The sequence below is a fragment of the Haliotis rufescens genome, unplaced genomic scaffold (assembly GCF_023055435.1).
Source record: "Haliotis rufescens isolate VD_foot unplaced genomic scaffold, xgHalRufe1.0.p SCAF_65, whole genome shotgun sequence".
NCBI lineage: Eukaryota > Metazoa > Mollusca > Gastropoda > Lepetellida > Haliotidae > Haliotis > Haliotis rufescens.
In genome coordinates this window covers 756,870-778,730 of record NW_025964356.1, presented here as the reverse complement: position 1 = coordinate 778,730, position 21,861 = coordinate 756,870, and the positions used below count along the sequence as shown (strand labels likewise).

Genomic DNA, 21,861 nt, shown 5'->3' with positions numbered 1-21,861 from the left:
TGGTCTATCTAAAAAAAATCCTCATGAAATTTAAAAAAAATAATTTATGATGTTTAAAATTCCAAGCACTATACAGTCAAGTCCCGTTAATCCGACATAGTTGGTTGCTTATGATTATGTTGGATTAATGAGTATGTCGGATAAACGAAATTAAGTATTATCAACGTTCGTGATCGAAACTCGGACAACTAACGATAGACAACGATACAAACATGTAATGAAAAAATACAAATGAAATATTCATATTATGTTACATTGTTAATGGAATATGTTTTCTAATCATGCAACCTCTAAAGCTCAACACAAAACAACTGTTACGGACTGTAAGGCTTATTCAAAATACTTTAAAAAGCTTAGTCTGGAATGGAAGCCTGAAGTTTGAAACTGTTGCCGCAAAGCTTAAGAAAGCTGCTTTCTAAGTGGCTAAAGTTCACTTTTAGTCATTTAATTGGTTGGTCATAGTTCTGATGTGACCTGTAATGGGATGTCCTTGATGATTAGCGAGAACTTGTATCTGATTTTAATGAGATTGAGGTAATCCAAGCATGTAATAAATCCTGTTTTCTTTATTTAAAGCATTAATTATTTATTGTTAAGCAAGTTTATCTCTGCAGCTGTTGTAATATGCAGCTACCAGCCGACTCTTCTTGCATCAAAACATGGGCTGTGTACCCACGGGCAGATGACCACGGAGTATGCTGATCACTGTCAGATTAACGAGACTGATTAATGAGTTATTTCGATAATTCGTTGCAAATTAGGTGAGTCAGAGTGTAAGACTGAAGGATTAACGGGTCAAAATAGCACTGATTTAATCGGTTCCGATCATTAGTGTCAGGTAAAGTTGATTGTCGGGGATTAACAGGACTTGACTGTACCTAAGATCATACAAGGAAAAGACAAATGTGTTGTTGGTTTTTATTACTAACGCTTTTGTTTTTGGAAATTCTTGTTTCATGATGGCAAGGGCACTTTTATACACACCAACTGAGGAACCAGAGACTCTTGTGTGAAAGATGAAGCCACCATTTATCAAAGAAAATATCTGCTTGTAAAACATCTTTGCTATTACATATTATTCACCATTTCAAGGTCTAATCCTATTGTTTATAAATATGAAAGTTATGTTTATCACATTATATTAAAAAATTAATTAAGTTTGTTGTAAATAAAAAAAATGTAAGCTTACATATTCATAACGTCCAGATGAAAATTAATGATTTTCGCAATTATAAGATTTCTTAAAAAAACAATTGTTTACGCAATTAGAAAAATATTTTAAAAAGAATTATAAATAGTATCTGTCATCTCCCATTTCCTGATAACAGCGGCTGTCTGCTCAGTAACATGAAGAAATATCTCCGTTTTTGAATAACACGTTCGTCGAAGACTGCCACATGACACATCGCTAGAAAGCTTAGATAAAATTGGTTTCTAGTGACGCCTTCTTTGCCGAAATCTGCTACAAGGTTCGTGATTGACCTTAGTCAGCCTATCAAATTACATCTATATTGAGCCCGTGAAGATTCCGGGGTAGAATAGGTCTGCAACAACCCATGCTTGCCCTAAAAGGCGACTATGCTTGTCGTAAAAGGCGACTAACGGGATTGGGTGGTCAGGCTCGCCGACTTGGTTGATGCATGTCATCAATCCCAATTGAGTGGATCGATGCTCATGATATCAATCACTGGATTGTCTGGTCCAGACTCGATTATTTACAGACCGCAGTCATATAGCTGGAATATTGCTGAGTGCGGCAATAAATAACAAACCAACCAACCAACATCTATATTGTGATGGATTTCAGAATTTGACGAAAGATTTTTGTTAAATCGTGTTATTCTGAACGTTTCAAGAATGAAATTGTGATCTATATTAAAAATATGGAACTGCATGGATGTATCGTGCTAGGTCACGAGCTGTGACATATTTTTCATGCTTATATTTTTGCATTAAACATCGTGTCCGAGCCGAGGAAATTGAGGCGACAAAAGATGAGATGTCAATTGACTTACATTACAGGTGATCGCACTAAAAGATAAATAATACATTAGATGTAAGTTTGACAACTTTCAGATATATTTTTGTTGATTTTATTTATTACTTTGAATAATATATTTAAATATATTCTTGAAACGTCTTTATATTGCTCTTTGACATGTTCATTGTGGACCCGTTTTTATTTTCAATAACATTGCGGGAAATAGTGAATAGGCTTTTTAATCTACCGATAACCAAATGATAAATTGAAATGGAATACGTATTTCAGACATTGTGAAATGTGATGGATTTAATAAATAAATAATATGATAGGTAGTTTCATAAAATTATATACTATTTTGACGTGACTACGGCTTGGTCAGTCAACCAGCCAACAGGGTGTATGGGGACTCGAGGATGGGATGTCATCTTAATAAAGAAACGACCTTGGGTCAATTGAATGAATTACCAATGACAGTTTTTACGGCTTTTGATTGGTCTCTCGAAAATAGACATATGTCATTTGCATAATATTAATCTCCATGCCATATTTTCATTGGTCAAAAAGAGCTGGGAATAGTCCACGTCCACCATAGTTGAACGGAAAGAAAGGAAGTAAAAACGGTGAGGTAACTTTAAACTAGAGGTAACAAATCAAAGAAAATCTGCGCAAAATCAAAAGCTATCACAGTGGATTTAGGTGTTTCTCAACCGATTTTGAAACGGAAAAAAGCAAGACGCAAAAAATGTCATCTTTATTTTGATTTATAGATGCAAAATCATAAATTAAGACTCATTTTGCATCTCTGCGTCCCTTAATTTCGAACCCTGCATGTATGCGAAAATAAAATCTTGGGTTTGGCTGACAGGATAAAATACATCTGACAAGGGTAATCATGTACATACAGTGACATTTCTTTTTACCCCACCCTGAAGGCTGAGACATATGGAACATCATATCGACCTGTACTGACTGGATGTTCAGAAACCCATCAAACCCATCAAGGATGTTTGATCAAGGACTGGTGATATGCATTTATTTTGAATTTTTGTACATCACATGGACTGATGGACGAAAACCTTTTGGCCACAGTTTACAACATGTACAATGTTCATGTTCCTTTAGGGACATGCATGCGCGTCACTGTCACACACCTGAGCATACTGCAACAGAAAGTCCTGCCAGACTAATTACACATAATTTCATAGGTGAGAACCCAGGAAAAATACATAAGGTAGGATATTTTCAATGTACTTTTCTCCAACAGAACTGCAAGAATTGTCTATGTGCCCTATTCCTTTTTCAAAAGATAACATTCTCTTATAAACATATGGCTAACTCACCAGCTTAAGTGCCACCCTGGTTCTGGTGATTAAACAAACAAATAATTCATATACTCTTACAAAAAGGTAATGTATCATTTTCAAAATACAATTATATTTTAGAATTGGTTTGTTTGGAAACAAACCACCTAATGCACAAGTTTAAATGTCCATATGAGTTTTGTATGTAAATGTTAAGGATCTTATCTATTTATTTCTTATTCATGGAATAATAAAATTATATAATGACATCAAATAGCTACTTATTCACATAAAAGATAATTGTTGAATAATATGTTTAAACTAAAGATAATAATTGAAGTTTGATCAGTTATACTTGTGCTGATGCACAAACCAATACTTAGTGTCCATGGAAAAAAATAACTAAATGTAAAAATATGCCTTAGATGTTAAAAGCTGTGAACAGCTGTAAATAACTAGACATTAACAAATCTTATCATCAATATGTAATCATGGTGGTCTTCATATTTATTGACTACATTTAAGAATGCTCCATGAAATTGTTCTTAAATCATGCTAGAAGTAGAATCTATAACTATCATAAAATGAAAACTATCCCAAATTTAATGTGAAAATATGTCTAGTATTTTATATATATATATATATATATATATATATATATATATATATATACTACAGACATATATATATATGATATTAATATGCTTATATCCTATAATATTCAGCAACACATGAATGTTATTTTGAAACATGTTTTGTCACGCCCATTTCGCACACCTGTTATGGAGGGTGATCATTGCCGATCAACAATATCCAGAGACGTATTGCGGGGGACACAATTATTATTCAAGACTCGAAAGTGGTCGTCACATCAATGAAATGTGAACAATGACACACACACCATTTTCGACAGTGATATTTTTCGTTAATATTTTGTGTCGGCTCAATGTTGTCACGAAACCATACACATAATACATGAAATTAAACAACCACATTAATGAAATACTGTTAGCATCTTTAGTTTAGCAAAACTGATGACGCAGATGTCGCCCCGTTTCTCCAATTGTAAAGTAATTGAACGCCCAGTATAAAACTAGAAAAAACCAAACACTTTTGATCTGAAATAATGGTATTTCATGATAGGGTCAGTCATTGGTTCTGACATTTGGCCTTTAGATTTTATTCACATGAAAAGCCATTTAGTTGGCATTTGTTTTCTTATTACACAATGAAATTAATCATTGATGATCTACCGGTAATAATTTTGGAAAAATTATCATTTAAATCCAATATGGTGTTTTGTGCTTGTACAAATGTCTAAAGCTGAATGGCATAATAATAAAGAATGTGTTAATTATTTTGAATTAATTTGGTACAGTGGCATACACATCCATGTGTATTCTTTTTCACAGGATGAAAAAAATATAAATGTAACATTAGTCATGGTGTGGCATGTTATAATTATACATATTATTTATTATCAAAATTCAAATAATGCATTTTTAGGATGCAAATAACAAATAACCATAACTTCCAAGCAAATTATAAATAATTGTACAACACATCGTATCCCTTCAGGTGAATAAGCAGGTAGATCTATAACAAACTTGGTCAATTAAAGTATGAAATTTGATGTAAAACATCACTAGACATGATGATTTACCATTTAAAATGTATTTCCTGCTTTCAAAGGCATTGTTTTATATGCAGAGATTAAGATTACCGCGTGTATGTTCTCGTAAACTTAGCCGGAAATAGAAATCAGCTGTGCACACGTTTCCTCCCAATCTACCGGTGATTCAGTTAAAACGTACCCAGTGATACCACTTAAAAGAAATCTGACGCAATGGTCGGAAGAAATTGTATCTGAAATTACTGTATTCGATGTAATCAGCGCCCAGGACGCTCTCAAAATTAGAAACGGGGCTCTTATCAGAATAAAGTTTTGGTGAAGAAAAAAAACCAACAGTTGAAAGATCGTAAATTTTGTGGTTTATGCTGACAGCCTGAAATGATACAAAAGAAAAGTCTGTGCGTATTATACACGACAGATATATTTTCCAGAATTTAATTGCCCATACTTAAGGGTGCATATAACACACGAGTGAGTATTATACACGAATAAAAAAGTCTTGTGTACATTGATCAATCGGAGGGGTGCTAATTGGAATTGTTCACTAGCCAGTATATTAGACAATATCGCCCTTGGCGCTTATTAGGGCGGGGCGCTTATTACGTCGAATACGGTATTATTTTTTCAGGAATGATATATTCCAATGTCGTGTTATTTTAGTTACAGCTTCCACCATATATACTTAAAATTATAAGAACCACAATCGTGGCACTTTGGTACAGATTGTATGCAGGATATTTTTTGACATATGGAACGATTTTGACCAGTCACCGTAGTGACTTCCCGCGCTACATGTATTTTGATTGCGAAAGCGTTATGTTGACATTAAATAGTCAAACTGCCTCAAATATGACTTTTAGTGAGTCATGGGGTATGGCATGTATGATGTGTACCCATTCTCTTGCAACTAAAGTTCGTTTCAAGGTGTCAATAGTGGTAATCTGACCGTGGTTGCTGTAAATAACGGTGAGTTGTGCGATCTACCAATCATTTCGCATACGATTTTGCCGAAATAATTTTCAACATTATTACAATTATTGAATGATATTTTGAATATAATTAAAACAATATTTTGCAAACATTAGTCCACATAAACAAGGAACTTTTTTTTTATCACCAGATATTAAACTGGATAATAGGATCAAATTGCGTACTTCAGTTCGGATTTGTTTACTGGTATTTCCGGTGTTACATGATCGTGGTGATCAGCTGATAATGTTTTCTGAGATGGGGGAAACCATCGTGTTATTGGGAAGCTTGAGTTTATTGAAAATGTTTGTAAATTTTGGGAGCCATGTGCGCTATAACCAAGTTAGCGCTATATTGATGGGCGCAATAACGAGGGAACACTGTAATTTTAGATGATTCGACTGACCAATCTACATTAACTCCAAAGGTTTTCAACAATCAGACATCTGAGAAAATTCCATCTCGTTTGTATACAACAAATTGAACAATCTAAAAACATGCAAAGCTGATGAACATGATGTTCTGCATAAAAGCAAAAACAAAAAATAACATTCCGTATTCGATGTAATAAGCGCCTCGCTTGGCCAATGAACAATCCCAATTAGCACCCCTTCCGATTTATCAGTGTACACAAGTGTTATGTGCACACTTAATTATGGGCAATTAAGATCTGGAAAAATATATCTGTCGTACATATTTCAGGCTGTCAGCATAAATCATGATATTTATCTTTCAACTTTTTTTTCACACTAAAATAATATTCCAATAAGAGCCCCCTATTTCTTAATTTGAGAGCGCCCTGGGCGCTTATTACGTCGAATACGGTAATCAGTTTTGGAACATGTTGACCAATTTTTTATTGTAATTTAAATACTAACAAGTTCAGTACAAATTCTCCTGAATTCAAACCAAAATCACTGATTAGGTGTTTGAACCAGACATGGAAACAGTACTGTTAAAGCATAAGAGTGTGAAGCAAACAGATTCAAATGCATCATTTTATCCACTGTCTGAATAAAAGATGATATATTACAGGAATGTGATTTATTGCTTTTGTCAGATCTACATGTGTATCATGCTCTAAATTATGTCAGTATATGCTTTGATACTGGCTTTAAGCCCCCAAAACTTTGGTACTCATAGTCAAGACAGGTTCTATTGGTACCGGGTAATCATCACCCTTAAGAGGTCACAAATAAATGGTGGAAAGTAAACATATGTCTCCAGCTTTCATCCTCAAATCTTACATTTTCTGTGCACTTTTAATGTTATGTATTACCAACATGATCATATTGGTTTTCTTTTCCAATGCTTGAGCAATAATGTAACTTAATTTCTTTTATTGAGTAGTTTATTTGTAGATAATTTTGTACACAGATATAACATGATTATAATCATAACTATTTTTCAATAATAATGGTATGCACACTTCTTTATGAGGTTCTGTACACGGATTCCCCAGTGGCTATATTGTATCATATAGAATACACATGAATATATGTGCCACTGTACCAAATTAATTCAAAATTATGAACATATACTATATTATTATCCCATTCAGACCCGACATTTTTACATGCTCACACATAGTTCAGAAACACTAGATTGAAATTAATCAAATATGTTTCCAAAATTATTAGATCTATTTATGATTAATTTCATTGTGTAATAAGAAAACAAATGCCAAATAAATGGCTTTTCATGAGTCAGAACCAATGACAGACCCTATCATTAAATATCTTCATTACGGATCAAAACTATTTGGGTTTTTTCTCTAGTTATTATACTGGGCGTTCTATAACTCCGCTAAACCCACCACTTTACAATGGGAGAAAATGGCATAATCAGCGACATTTGCGTCATCAGAATTGCTAAAATAAAGACGCTAACAGTATTTCATTAATGTGGTCGTTTAATTTCATGTATTATGTGTACAATTTCGTGACAACAGTGAGCTGACACGAAATATTAACGCACATATCACTGTCGAAAATGGGGTGTGTGTCATTGTTTACATTGATGTGATGACCACTTTCGAGTCCTGAAACAGCTTAAATGTTTTCCTTCACTAAAAGTAATAATTGACGTTATTCTCGTGATGTATACATTTCAAAAGCATTTATTAAAATGCCAAGAAAAAGTTATAACCACCCGTTCTAGCGTTTTTCTATAGTAAATACAGGTCTTGTCCACCATGGTTGTTATCCCCCGCCCCAACAAAGTTGGCGGGGATATAGAAATGGGTTCCGTCCGTGCGTGTGTGCGTCCCGAAATCGTTTCCGGAGCATAACTCAGAAACTGTTAAATATTTCTCTACGAAACTTTACATGTCTATCAGAGTCATGCTGAACTGGTGCCTTTTGCTATTTAGGAATTTTATAATTTTTTATTTTTTACTTTTACATGGCAACAAGTTGGACTTAGGTTCTATAGGGTAGAGTTTGTTTCCAGAGCCTAACTCAAAAACCGTTAAATACTTTCTTACAAAACTTTGCATGTCTACAAGGCACATACTGAACTGGTGCCTTTTGATATATAGCACTTTTAGAAATTTTTATTGTTTGTTTCCATGACAAGTTGGATTTAAGTTTTAATATAGGATTGGTTTACAAATAAACTGTTAAATATTTCCTTGCAAAACATTGCATGTCATTATTATAAAGCGCATACTGACCTACGGCCATTTGATATTGAGGAGTTTTAGAAATGTGTATTTTAGAATTTCCATTGCAGCTATTTTGACATGGGCTAAGAGAAATGTTGGGTCAGTTACCTGGTTTGGGACCATAATGTGTTAAAATGGGCGGGGGGATATAGATGACTTTGTCAACTATACGCTTGTTCATCTAGTGGAGGCAGCCATTGTGAAGTCAGTGCCTGGGTCTGTGTAGCGCCAGCGCAGCATACCCAGGGAACCAGGCTGCCGAGAAACTTGCATGTGGCATGTTGATTCATCGTCTACCGTTTCCGGGTCACGGGAGCATGCAAGGTTAAACGGATTAAATGATACGCCAATTATATCCACAAATACATATTGTTATTTCATATTAGTGGTGATTACTGATACTGTGTATTGATTTGTGTTTGTTCTGTATGTAACAGGCGAAATATTTCAAAATTTACTGTACTTGTTTTGTTACGAAATCTTATCAGCAGACTACCCCTGCCTGTGACATCACATCCAGAGACCTTTGCACTTGCTGAAATATTGCTATCATAATTCACGATCATTGGTTGTTGTTTTTTCTGTTGTCATATTAAACAGAAAATGACAAATGAAACATTCTTCCAGAGCTCCAGATAAGCTTTTGGTGTTGTGGGTATTTTACCCATGCATTTTAAAATCATTGGGTATCAGTAATTCTATCTGGGTATTCAAATTTCTGTTACCCACTAGTTTTTACACATGTGGGTATTTAAGTTAAATATTTATAAACACTATTCATCTAGTCCCTGCAAACTGGTGTTGTGTGGGTTCTAGAGCTTTATAGGACTAAAAAATACCACGATAATTCCACAAGAAAGCGTGATGGCAAATGATCATGATGTAACTGTCATCGTGGAGTTCGGCAATGGTTGATGGAATGCCCGTTTATAATTTCAAAATAAGTTGCTGATTTGCTAATCGAATACACAGCGCTCCTTCACAATATTTTGATGATACGCACAAGTTTTATATTTGTAGCGTATCTGTAATATTTCGTTGCATATTTGATACGCTTGGATTTTATTTTACTGCATATTTCTGCATTTCTGATGCATATTTTACACTGATAAGCAGCTTAACTGGAGCTCTATTGTTCGATTGCCAAGATAGTCATGTTTCGCCAAGGCATATTTATGAACGCGATGTAAACTTTGTTGATGTTTAAATATCAGAAGGTTATGCTGAGGTCAGGCGAAGGGTGCCATGTTTGATTTTCATATATCAAAAATATTCAACCAAAACACATGAAATTAAGATTGGTGAATATTTTTGAGTCTTTGTTTCCTGCAGATTTTATAACGTGACACGTTATATAAACCCACATTTATTTTTTATATCCCGACAAAATGTTGGGGGTATATAGTTATACATGTACCAAGATTCCGTCCGTCCGTCTGTCCGTCCGTCCGACAACTTTGTCCGCGTGATTTCTCTTAAACTATTCAATGGATTCATCTCAAACTTAGTACATATAATCTGTGTCATATGGAGGGGTGCAGTCAAAAGAAAAAAACTTTTTATTAATTTTCCATTTTTTTATGAATGTTTCAAACCCTAACCAGGGTTTCCCCTGACGCAGAATTCTTGCGTATATGACTCTCAATTAAGGAAAAATACGTCCAGAAATAAATGACTGCATCATGACTGACACAATTTCAAAATATCTGTGTTGTTGTTTACCAGCTTTGGAATGAAAATATTACAACTACTCACCTGAACTTAATTTATAAACATTTTCTGAAGACAATATCTGCAAACATCTTAAAATTTACGTCTAGTTTTTAATAAATCATCGTTTTTTGAAGTTACATAACTTTGCATAACACCACTGCCACAGGCTAATTTGCATAGCCTGTCACATGACCAGACTTTTCTCTCGTTTTAAAACAAATGCTAAAATCAGAACAGCTGGGGGCTTTACATATTGTTTTGCATAATTATATAGATATGCTACTAAAAATGTGCGACTGTGGGGTACGCAACAAAATATATTTATTCATCAAAGTGAATGTAACTCTCACACTCCGTGTGGCTTCGATGTCAGCACGTGATGTAAACACGTGATGTAAACAAAGGAAAACTCCGCAAATGGACAAGGTTTTTCACGTTTCGGCATATTTTCTCACTAAAAGTTAACCATGACACATGTTTATCTAGATGTGTAGACTCGTTAAAAATGAAACAGAAGAAAATATTATCATTGTTGCGGTGAATCCTGCGGAACCTATGGAACGGGGTAAACGGAAGTTGTTAGTATCGGAGGGACACAGGTTTTTGCCGAAATTTAGGTAAACATTATTAAATGAAATTTTAAATAAAATTAATAAAATAGAAGACAAACATAAGGTCAGATATACAGAGAACACATTTTTATTACCCAGATAGTGTAACAACAGGATTAACTTGCGTAATTCAATTCGGATTTGTTACGCTATTTCCGATGACGGATCATGACATCCTGAAATGAGACTGAAGAAAAGTCTGTGCGTATTATACACGAGAGATACTTTTTTCAGAATATAATTGCCCATAATTAGGGGTGCGTATTATACACGAGTGTGTATTATACACGATTAAATATGGTATATACTAAATGTAAAGCTTTGGGCATGTTTGTTGTTGCTAATAAACTGTATTCAACCAGAAAATGTTACGAGTGTTCACAAGTCTTCAGTTCAACTTCACTGTTGATAGATAATACAAGATAACTAGATAAAAGATGTAAATGAGTTTGTGGTATTAAATTATAATCTGACATGAAATGTACTTTAATATCCATCCATGATTAAAAATTATGTCTCACAGTTGAGACTGATGTGGAAGGGGGATATAGGGGGATATAGGAATGGGTGCCGTCCGTCCGTCACATTTCGTTTCCGGAGCAGATCTTGAAAACCGTACCATATTTCTTCACCAAACTTGGCATATAGATAGATCTAGTGGTGAACTGGTGCCTTTTGATAGTTTGGGATTTAAAATTTTTTTTTTTTTTCGAGTTTCCATGGCAACGACTTTGACTTAGACTGAAAATGGCGGTAGTCCTCGTTTCCGGAGCAGATCTTGAAAACCGTACTATATTTCTTTACCAAACTTGGCACATAATGTCGTCTCACAGTATTGAATACATTTCCTTTCTTGTCGGTAAGTTCTGCATTGCCTGAGTGTATGTTCCTCTAAAAGTGTCATGGACACAGTTGCATTCACTGACTAACTTCATACAGAAACAAACCTGTGATATTCTAGTTATCTTACTGTCCATCGTTGACAGCTTTTTATTAAATCAAAATGTAATTATTATAACTGTTTCGTCGCGATATGGCTGAAATATTGCCGATTTGACGATAAATTTCACGATAAATTTCACTCACTCACACAGAAACACAACTCATTACAAATACAACAGTTTAACTGATCTCAAACCTACTCAACTGTATAAACACTATATATTCTTGTCAACCATACTCTGTACTTCACGTGCTTGATAATGATGTTAGAACCTACACCGAAACCATCGCTCCTAATTGTAATAAAGAAGTTGTTCGTCCATATGTCTCATCCTTACTCATTACAAATTCAGTAACATTCTATCATAAACTGCAGATGGAAAAACACCAGTAATAACTTTTTTTTAGTGCTGCAATTAGGCCATTTACAAAAAGGCCCAGCGAACATAGTTCACAGGAGCTAATGCATTGCACACACCCTACATGTCATATTGGCGGGGGATGTCAGTATTTCATGCTTGTTCATCCTGTATGGGTGTCACTGTAAATTGTTTCATGAGCTGTGAAGTAATTAAAGATTGTGAAAAGATAAAACCAACAAACTTTGTTTTTCATTCATATATCCTTTATTTCTCTGAGAACATTGATTAGCACTTGTTAGCTTAAACTAAAGACATATAATATTTAAAAGATACTTAAATTTAAGTGTAACATTAACAGTGAACACTTTAATTTCATTAATCATAAAATAAAACATTTGACTCTCAAAAAATATTTTTGACTCCCAAAAATTCATAGGCTGAGTCAAGGTTACTCTCAGATATTGGAGTCTAAGGGGAACCCCGCCTAACCCTATCCTAGCTATTTAATTTGTAACTACTGACACACTAGGTGGGTCGGGGGTATTAGTGAGCCACGCTCACTTTTGCACTTGTTCAATTTTTTATTTTTTTTAATCCTTAAATATTCCGCATCGCGAACACAAAACCCCGGCAGTGAAATGCCACAATACCTTAAAACAACACAATCCAATATTGTGTGCAGTTACCTCCCTTTACATGCGCACTGCTTCACTGCGCATCTCGTGTTGTGTGTTGTGGCGGTGGTAGGAGTTTCTGTGCTTGGTTTGCCGTTTGCAAATTTTGTCAATGAAAACATTTACTAGGGGTGACTATTGGTCTGGAAATTACTATTGCGATAACTATTGATATTGAAAGAAACTATTGCAATAACTATTGATATTGAAAGAAAATATTGCAATAACTATTGATATTGCAAGCAACGATTGTGATAAATATCGATAGTTTTCAGTGTATCATTTTCAATGGATTTTAGAGTTGAATTAAACCTTGGAACTGAAGTTTCCTTTGAATGTGATAACCATAACAAATATCAAGAAAAGTTCGAGATATGACTCATTTGTTTTTTCTTTACCCTTATATTTTAAGAAAAAGAAACTTCCACATTACTATGTGTAAATAACTACCACTCATGATCAAATAAAAAACAAATTTGAACAGCATTGCATGTATTTTATTGACATGGTAAAAGTATCGATGTTCCTTACTGAAATCGATACTATTGATCGGAAACAGATTGAACAATCGATTTATTGACTATGTGCTTACAAATTACAAATAGCAATATGTCGATATTTCGATTTATCATGACACCCCTAATATTTACGATAAAACATTGCTAGACATGATGATTTACAAATTCAGTGGTATTTGTGTACTGTATGCTGGACAATGTTTCATACGGAGATGTTAAGATGACGTTTATTTTTCTCTTAAAATAAGACAGCAATCAGCTGTTTAAATTTCATAGGAATTGATAGGAAGACCGAGACTTTGTATCTCACACGACTGGTGTTCATTTCAAGGCGAGTTCATGTTGAGTTGATGTCAATCTCATTAAAATCAGACCTGAGTTCTCGCTGCTGCCAAACAAAGATCTGACGACATCCCATTACGGGGTAACGTCAGAACGACCTTTCACAAACTTTGACCGACGACTGAAATGACAAACAAGAAGTCGACATCAGCGAATTGGAAAGCAGCTTCCTCGAGCTTTACGACAGTCGTTTCAACCTGGCGACTTCCATTTCAGATTACGTTTGAAAAATATGTTGACCCAGTTCTCGATTTAAATTTTGAAAACTGAACAAACGAACATTCCGGAATGTCTAATATATGGTTGAAATTGTATAGCAATGCTTCCCACATACTGTTCAACGCCTCCTCCGTTCAAATATTTATCCTACTGAAGCGAGAGATAGACGATAATTTCGACGAATGGGTTGTAACTGTCGTTCGGAATACCCCATGTTGACGTTTTTGAGGTTGCATGATTAGGAAACACATTCCCACTGTCACTTTCATGATCTGGTAAGCGACGCCCTGATTGGTTGGATGAAAGGTCGTTCTGACGTGACCGGTAATGGGATGTCCTCAGATCTTTGTTTAGCGATAGCGAGAACTAGGATCTTATTTTTTTTTAAAATTTTTATTTTATTTTTATTTTTTTAAAATTTTATTTCACCTTTTCCCCGATACATGAGGAGGATGGCCATCCAGGGCAATGGTCACCCTCACATTCTGAAGACAATGTATGTATACATTTGGGGAAAATTAAATATAAGTATTGGAAATGGTGCCAAGGTGATTTTTAAGAAATATAACAAAACATACACACAGTCAAGCATTCAAAATATTATTCAAACACTGATCCTGGCAAGAAACAAATATGAGAAAGAGATACATATGTTATTGCTGTTCTGCTTCTTCAAACAATATGTGATAAAAGATCCATGATTTATAAAATGTAGCTACATTACCATTTGTAAAGGCTATATTCTTCTCAATTTTGTATCTCAGACTAACATCTTTTTGAAATATTGCGAAGCAAAGATTTGTTTTTTTTAATCTGCAAAAATATATAAAAGATTTAGCTATTAAAATAAGATCAAAAACTTTGTCAGTAACAATATTTTCTTTAACACCAAATAAAACAAGTTCAGCACTTAATTTCATATGATGTATATGGCTACATTTATTTATCCAATCTAAGAAGGTTTTCCAAAATACTTTTACAAGTTCACATTCCCAAAAAATGTGTACAATAGCTTCATCATAACATTTGCAAAAAGAACAAAGCGTGGTATCAGAAATATTCATTTTAAACAACAAAGAATTAGTTGCAAGTATTCTATGTATGATTCGATACTGAAACCAACGCAATTTCACCTCTTGTGTTGCTTTAGAAGGCTTAATACAAATAATATTCCAATTCAATTTTCCAAACTGTAACTCCCACTTTTCCTGGCCTCTTGTTTTCATATAAAAAAATACAAGGAGATTATAAATATGTTTAGAGCCTGTACTTTGAGAGAAGATCTTTTTAATAGCACAGCGATGTTCTTCAGGGTCTGATTTTAATGAGATTGGTTTGATGTGATTTGCCGATTTGACATGGTATTTTCTGTGTTGGGGTGAGAAAAACAAAAAATTATAATGTGCAACCGTCTCTACACAGTTGTTTGGGGAAAAGTGAGCACTTTAGCATGTTGGTAAAGATGGAAAATTGAAGTAAATCAATATTGGAAAATATACCGTATATGACCGCGTATAAGCCGAATTTTGAGGACCAGAAAAAAGATTCTGTAGAAAGGGGTCGGCTTATCCACGGGATACACTTTCATGATAGTATTTTTCAGATCGTGATCTGTCAGAAACATCGGCTGAATGACGGTCCGATAAATTACAACTTCCCGAAAGTTTGGAAGTTGCCACGACTAGAGCCATAATTCTTATAAATTATCAATAAAGTTATTATTATACAACAATGTTGTCATTATTAAAAAAATGTTATGCATGTTACTACTTCCGATAATAAGTTTTCAATTGAATGTTCAAAGTTTATCGTTCTTCGTAAACTCCACAATCTTTACATGTAACAATATATGTAATTCACAGCTATAATATATAATCCCCAGATAAAATCGCCAATAGCTATTACATACGTTTTGCAAAGTTCATAAATTGATAGTGAACAAGTGTCTACCTTTATTGAAAGAGGCAAATATGAGTCTGAACGCATCTGCGTAACATGTGTGGGTCTCGTGGACACAGTGACTGGACCATTATTAATTTCATATCAAATGGCCACTGTTATTGTAAATCAAAGCTGTACGTCTTTGCGTAAAGGTATTAATTGCCAAACAAGACAGCGAAGCATGTTGATTAACACTTCCGTTTGCTAAACCAAACCAGTTTCATTATTCTCCCCCTTCTTACGGACATATACCCAAACAGGGATCGATTTTCGGTTTTGCATGTATTAATGTTCGCTAGAGTCCGTAGGTTTGCTTCATCATGTGCCGCATATTAAGCCGCTCGGATACATTCCTAATTCTTTTAGCTTGGTGATTGGTTGAAAACATCCCAACCTCATGTCAAACTAAAAATAGCCAGGCACATCAAGGGTATATACTTCAGAACGTGGTAAGTGACCCGCGAGATCAGGTGACCATGCAGGATGGTGCGCTATATTATTGCAGCAGTTAATTTATAATGGATCGTATTTGGGCACGCTTGAAAACTTATTAAATATGTGATACGCAAAATGTTTGTTGTTCAACTTTTATGACACATAAATAAGGATTGATCGATGCTGATTTTCTTTACCGAGTTTGGTAAACAGTAAAGTACCGGTCATTAGCGAATCTTACCGCAGTAAGGCTGTGTGGATTATGTGGTTTACATCACTTCCTGTTTTGTATTTTGCATAATCAGTATGCATACGACCGAGGTTGGTTCAAGGGACTTCGTCTGAACAAATGGGTTCTTTTCTAATCAATTTCGAATTGAGGTACGGGTAATTCCACTTCAAAAACATCCCAGAAACTATCATAAAAAACTTAACGTGTATACTTGCAAGTAGCCGTGACACACCGCAAGGAGTCCTGTATTCGATCATGCGATGAAATATATCGTGCTAAGATTTGCATAAGTTAACAGTCGGCAGGGTGTGTGGATTACGAGATTTATCAATACAGTGATACCGTGATACTGTATATGATAAAGAACAAATGCGAACACTTGAATGTAAGCACTGTTTTTATTTAGCAGACTCTGAACATTTAGTTATTCTACAACAGACTTATCCAGATGTTAATAATTCATTCTTTGGTGAGTTATATTAAGAATTGCAAAACACATTTTGCCAGAACAGTTATCAGTGTAACTGACATGTTTAAACATTTATAGCACCTGAAACATGTTGACTAAATTTATCAAGGAAATGCTGGATCCTGAATACACTCTTTCTAAAAAATGTTTGATATGCCAATTATGTCATGACTCATTGATGTAACTGTCGGTTATGACATGAACTCACTACTCAGTACAGACGCATCAGAACAGCCATTGAACTTGACTGAATCCATAAACTTCAAATCATTGGTAGATCTAGATATAAACATTCACAAATGTCTGTCCCAATGACCCCTTACCAATGGTTGATGACCCGGCCGTTTACTGCCTTTCCATTTACGAAGTTAGACATTAACATGGATAATTTTGTGTTGAAATTGTTTGTACCTTTATGTAAACCTCTTAGTCATGAGCAGGATGCGCCCTGATGTGAACCTTTCTCTCACTTTGCCTGTTTGTTGATATTTTGCAGTTGAGAAAATATTTCTGATTTTTCACAACCACTGTTCTGTTGTTAATGTTATGTTACAGGGCCTAGATTTTCGAAACGATCTTAGCTAAGATAAATCTTAACAACTTACGTTCAAAGATAAGATATCTTAAGGTTAAGATAAGATAGATTTTCGAAACTATCGTAAACCTGTCGCAGATCGTTCAGAGTTACGATACCTATCGTAACTCTGACAAGGAACTCATTTGTGTTAGAGATTGAAAAAGCGGGGTGTTTCCCAATGACGTCACGGGGATTTCCCAGCTGCTGACAATAGCAACAACATAGATAAGTGACACGGAATTCATGATCGCATTGTCAGGTCACATTGTTTAACATGCACATATTTGAGTGAAATTCTGTACAATCCTACATATGTCCTACATGTAGACGTTTTGTTCTTATGATAAAAGATGCCATGACTACCGGAACACAAATAACATTCGTGTGCCATGCAATAGCATTTTTCAAAACCAATAAATTTTGTAATCAGTAAGTGTAGTGTTACCGCAATTTAGCTACTAGAATTGAAATAACGTGCCAAAAGATACTTCACTATTTTCCCTTCAAATGGTCCTGTCGTGAGCGAGCAGAACTTTATGATATAAACATATCGCGTACAAAGTCAAGGACGAAAGTAATGGACATTATTCTAAATGACAATGACGAGACCTTTGACCGTACAGCATATGCGTTCAGCATTTAACATGCGTGTTCAAGTCTGATGTAAGGTGATGTATAAGGTATATTTTTGTGTTTATATCAAAGTCAAGTTTATTTTAGTGTGAACACCAACATTAAACGTGGAAACACTCAAAACAAAAATTGTTCAGGAAGCAGCGCACCCACAAGCAAGTTTTTACGACAATCTAAGCTTGTTAAGTTTGTTTTGTTATTTATGTATCCAATATATTTCACGAATTAACCAAGGACTTAAATACAATATCAAGTTATTAGTATTTAGATGATGAAATTATTTCTTTTATTTATCTATCTAGATCAATAATTCTTTTCAAAATTTAACAGTGACGCTAATTTTCGTTCGCAAAGAGAGATAATTTCGGAATTGTCAAGTTATATTGTCTCATGGAACACGCCACAAGTTAACGTGAACACACATATAATGTCATTTTCTATCCTTTTAAATTACGTAGAGCTAATAAACTGGTTTGTCTGATTTAAATCTGGCTGAGGAGCGAAATACTTTGTAATGTGTCAAATCTATTCCAGAACGTAGTTCAATGATGTTTGGCTTGTCTGACAGAATTGCTGAGAATAATTTACTAGTATTTATCCGTTGACCCTATACGTTTACGATGGTATTGTCTGAATGGTCTCAAGTATATCTATATCTTATTTTAAACATAAAACGGGATGATGTAGACTTAAATATTAAAAAGACCAAACTATTTTAAAAGCGGTTTATTGAATGCAAAGATTATTGTGTTGAAAATGTGTAATTTATATTGATCAGTCAATTTCATTCAAAAAACATTTTTTCTACGAACATATTTTGGAAAGTGAATTTTGGACAATGTGCAAACTATGCTACATTTTGACGAGAACCCTAACGAGCATGGGAACCCATTTTTATTTGATTTGTCGATACGAAAATCTGTGCTTAACTTTTGCTGTCATAATTTCAGTAAATTGTTATATTTAATGGAATACATCTATATGCCGTTAATCACCTGTTTTTAAAGAATGCAAATGTTCAACAGACAGTTTTTAATCACTTTTTATCAAATATTGTCTTTCAATAGGATATAGATAACATAGGTATTGAATTTTAAACGAAACAAATTACATATTTGATAAATATTTGATCACATGTATTTCCTTGTTAAGTCAATAAATACTACACTGTATAGATAAAATTCAATTATTAAAACCATCCGTCCCACACGATTTTAGATGTAAAAACTTATGCGAAACCTGTATGGTTTTTTTTACATATGTAGATTGATATAATTTTATAAAATGCGAAAATAAAGACTAAAGCATTGACACAAATGTGATCCAGAAAATATAACAGCGGAACTCTGCGCTTTATGAAAACTGTAACATTGAGCAAGGTGTCCCGGGGGGAATACAAAGGGAAACCACTCTTAACTAGAGTTTGAACTTAGTTTAGCTCCCCCTGAGTTATCAATAAGGTCACGGTCATTACTGTAGCCTGCCGACACCTTCCGTTTTTATCCTTCCCAAATTATCGAAAAGGTATGTTGTTTCACACTTCTTCAGCATGGACTTGGATAGAAAAATAATGTAAGCCATCGACTCCACCTTTATGTGTATCGCTGTCGCGATTAAGAACATTTTTGACGTGAAATCCTTGATGCGTACTTCGTGTTTTCGAAGTGTCAATTTGAATCACTCAGTTTTACAAAATTAAATGTCAATGTTTGAACGTAAAGCGGACTAGTTGTTTGGCACAATATCTATGGAAAAGTATGCCGCCATCTTGTATGAAGATAAAATAAACTTACGACAGGTATAGAGCTATCTTAGATATACGACAAACTTAAGATATCTTAGGGCTACGATAGTTTCGAAAATAGGCTACGATAGCCTACGATTTCCTTACGACAAATTTACGATAATTTTAGGGCTACGATCGTTTCGAAAATCTAGGCCCAGTGCTATAAGTTGGACCCATCCATTTTTGTTTGGGACCCCTAATTTTATGATGAAGGGTTCCAAGTGACCCCAAGAAAAATTAAGCCAGAGCAGACACTGCTTATTCTGCATTACTATGTCTAGGGCCCACACATTGCAGACCTACCTTTCCACAATTTCTTCAGATGTTAAAGATAAAAGATTTCCGTATAAGCAGTGATACGCTGATTATTGGGAATCACACGGTCTCATCTGCTTTTTTCTGCATCACACTTCAGTGAAACAACTTCTTTCTCAGCAGGACCCCTACAGCTTCGTTTTCTGTCGAAAGTAAGCCTTAAATCTGTGGGATAACTATTGCCCTGTGTTGTTAGTATAAGAAATAATCTACATACAATTGGATATATTCATATTAGTATACTTACTTTGACGACACGTAAAGATCCAGGGTAGAATGGGTCTTCAGCAACCTCTACTTGTTGTAAAAGACAAACCTGCTTGTCATAAGAGGCAACTAATGGGATCGGGTGGTCAGGCTCGCTGACTTGTTGATGCATGTCATCGTTTCTCAATTGCATGAATTGATGCTCATGATGTCAATCACTGGATTGTCTGGTCCAGACTTGATTATTTACAGGCCTCTGTCATATAGCTGGAATATTGTGAGTGCAGAGTTAAACAACAAACAAAACTTATCCTGACACAAGACCAGGGCCCGCCCCAGAGGTGTAAGAGACACATTTTGGGTTTCACTGTTCTAGGATCAAATTCCAGAAAGATTGCAATGTGTTGTCAGGATAAGTATACTAATATAATTATCTAAATTCATTTAATATTATTCTGAATAAGCCAAGTATTGTGATTCATGTTAAAATATGCTTTCAATTTAGGTGTATATATAATCAACTTGAAGAAAACATGGGAGAAGATGCTTCTTGCTGCCCGAGCTATTGCTGCAATAGAGAATCCAGCAGATGTGTGCGTAATTTCAGCACGACCATATGGACAGAGAGCTGTTCTGAAATTTGCCTCTGCAACTGGTGCTACTCCAATTGCTGGCCGTTTCACTCCAGGAACCTTCACAAACCAAATCCAGGTACAATTAGCATTGTGGATCATAGTTCTTTTCTCTTCCATAGTGTTTAGTGGTTAAAAAAACAGACAGAGTACATTGGCCCCTGACCAAAGGCTTCCTGTGCACAACAAAATACACAACTGGAACATACTGGGAAACTGTATGGAGCTCTTACTGACCGCAGTTTATTCATCAGCACACATTTTCAGCATCAGGGGCAGTCGGGTAGCCTAGTGGTTAAAGCGTTCGCTCGTCTCGCAAAAGACACGGGTTCGATTCCCGACATGGGTACAATGTGTGAAGCCCATTTCTGGTGTCCCCCGCTGTGATATTGCTGGAATATTGCTAAAAGCAGCGTAAAACCATACTCACTCACTTTCAGCATCAGCATTATGACCATCTACACAGCTTCTGTAGGCATCATTTATTAGTTTAATTGTCCCCCGCCGCGCAAAGCGCGAAGCGGGGGATATAGTATTCACGACCGTCCGTACATCCGTCCGTACGTCCCACCTGTTTGTTGCCGCGATATCTCAAGAACTAAACACTGGATTGTCTTCATATTTGGAACTATGGTGTATATACAGACTCCGCAGACACCAGTCGGTTTTGGTGACCTTGACCCCATTTTCAACGGTGTTGC

The 21,861-nt window shown here is 35.1% G+C and overlaps 1 protein-coding gene across 1 annotated transcript in view; it reads left to right on the top strand.

Annotated features, from left to right (window-relative positions):
* LOC124115531 (40S ribosomal protein SA-like) overlaps nucleotides 1-21,861 on the top strand; it is a 73,077-nt gene that overhangs the window by 25,752 nt on the left and 25,464 nt on the right. The window contains exon 3 of the mRNA XM_046476555.2: nucleotides 21,034-21,239. Within this exon, the coding sequence (XP_046332511.1) occupies nucleotides 21,034-21,239 (206 nt within the window). The remainder of the gene's footprint in view (nucleotides 1-21,033; nucleotides 21,240-21,861) is intronic.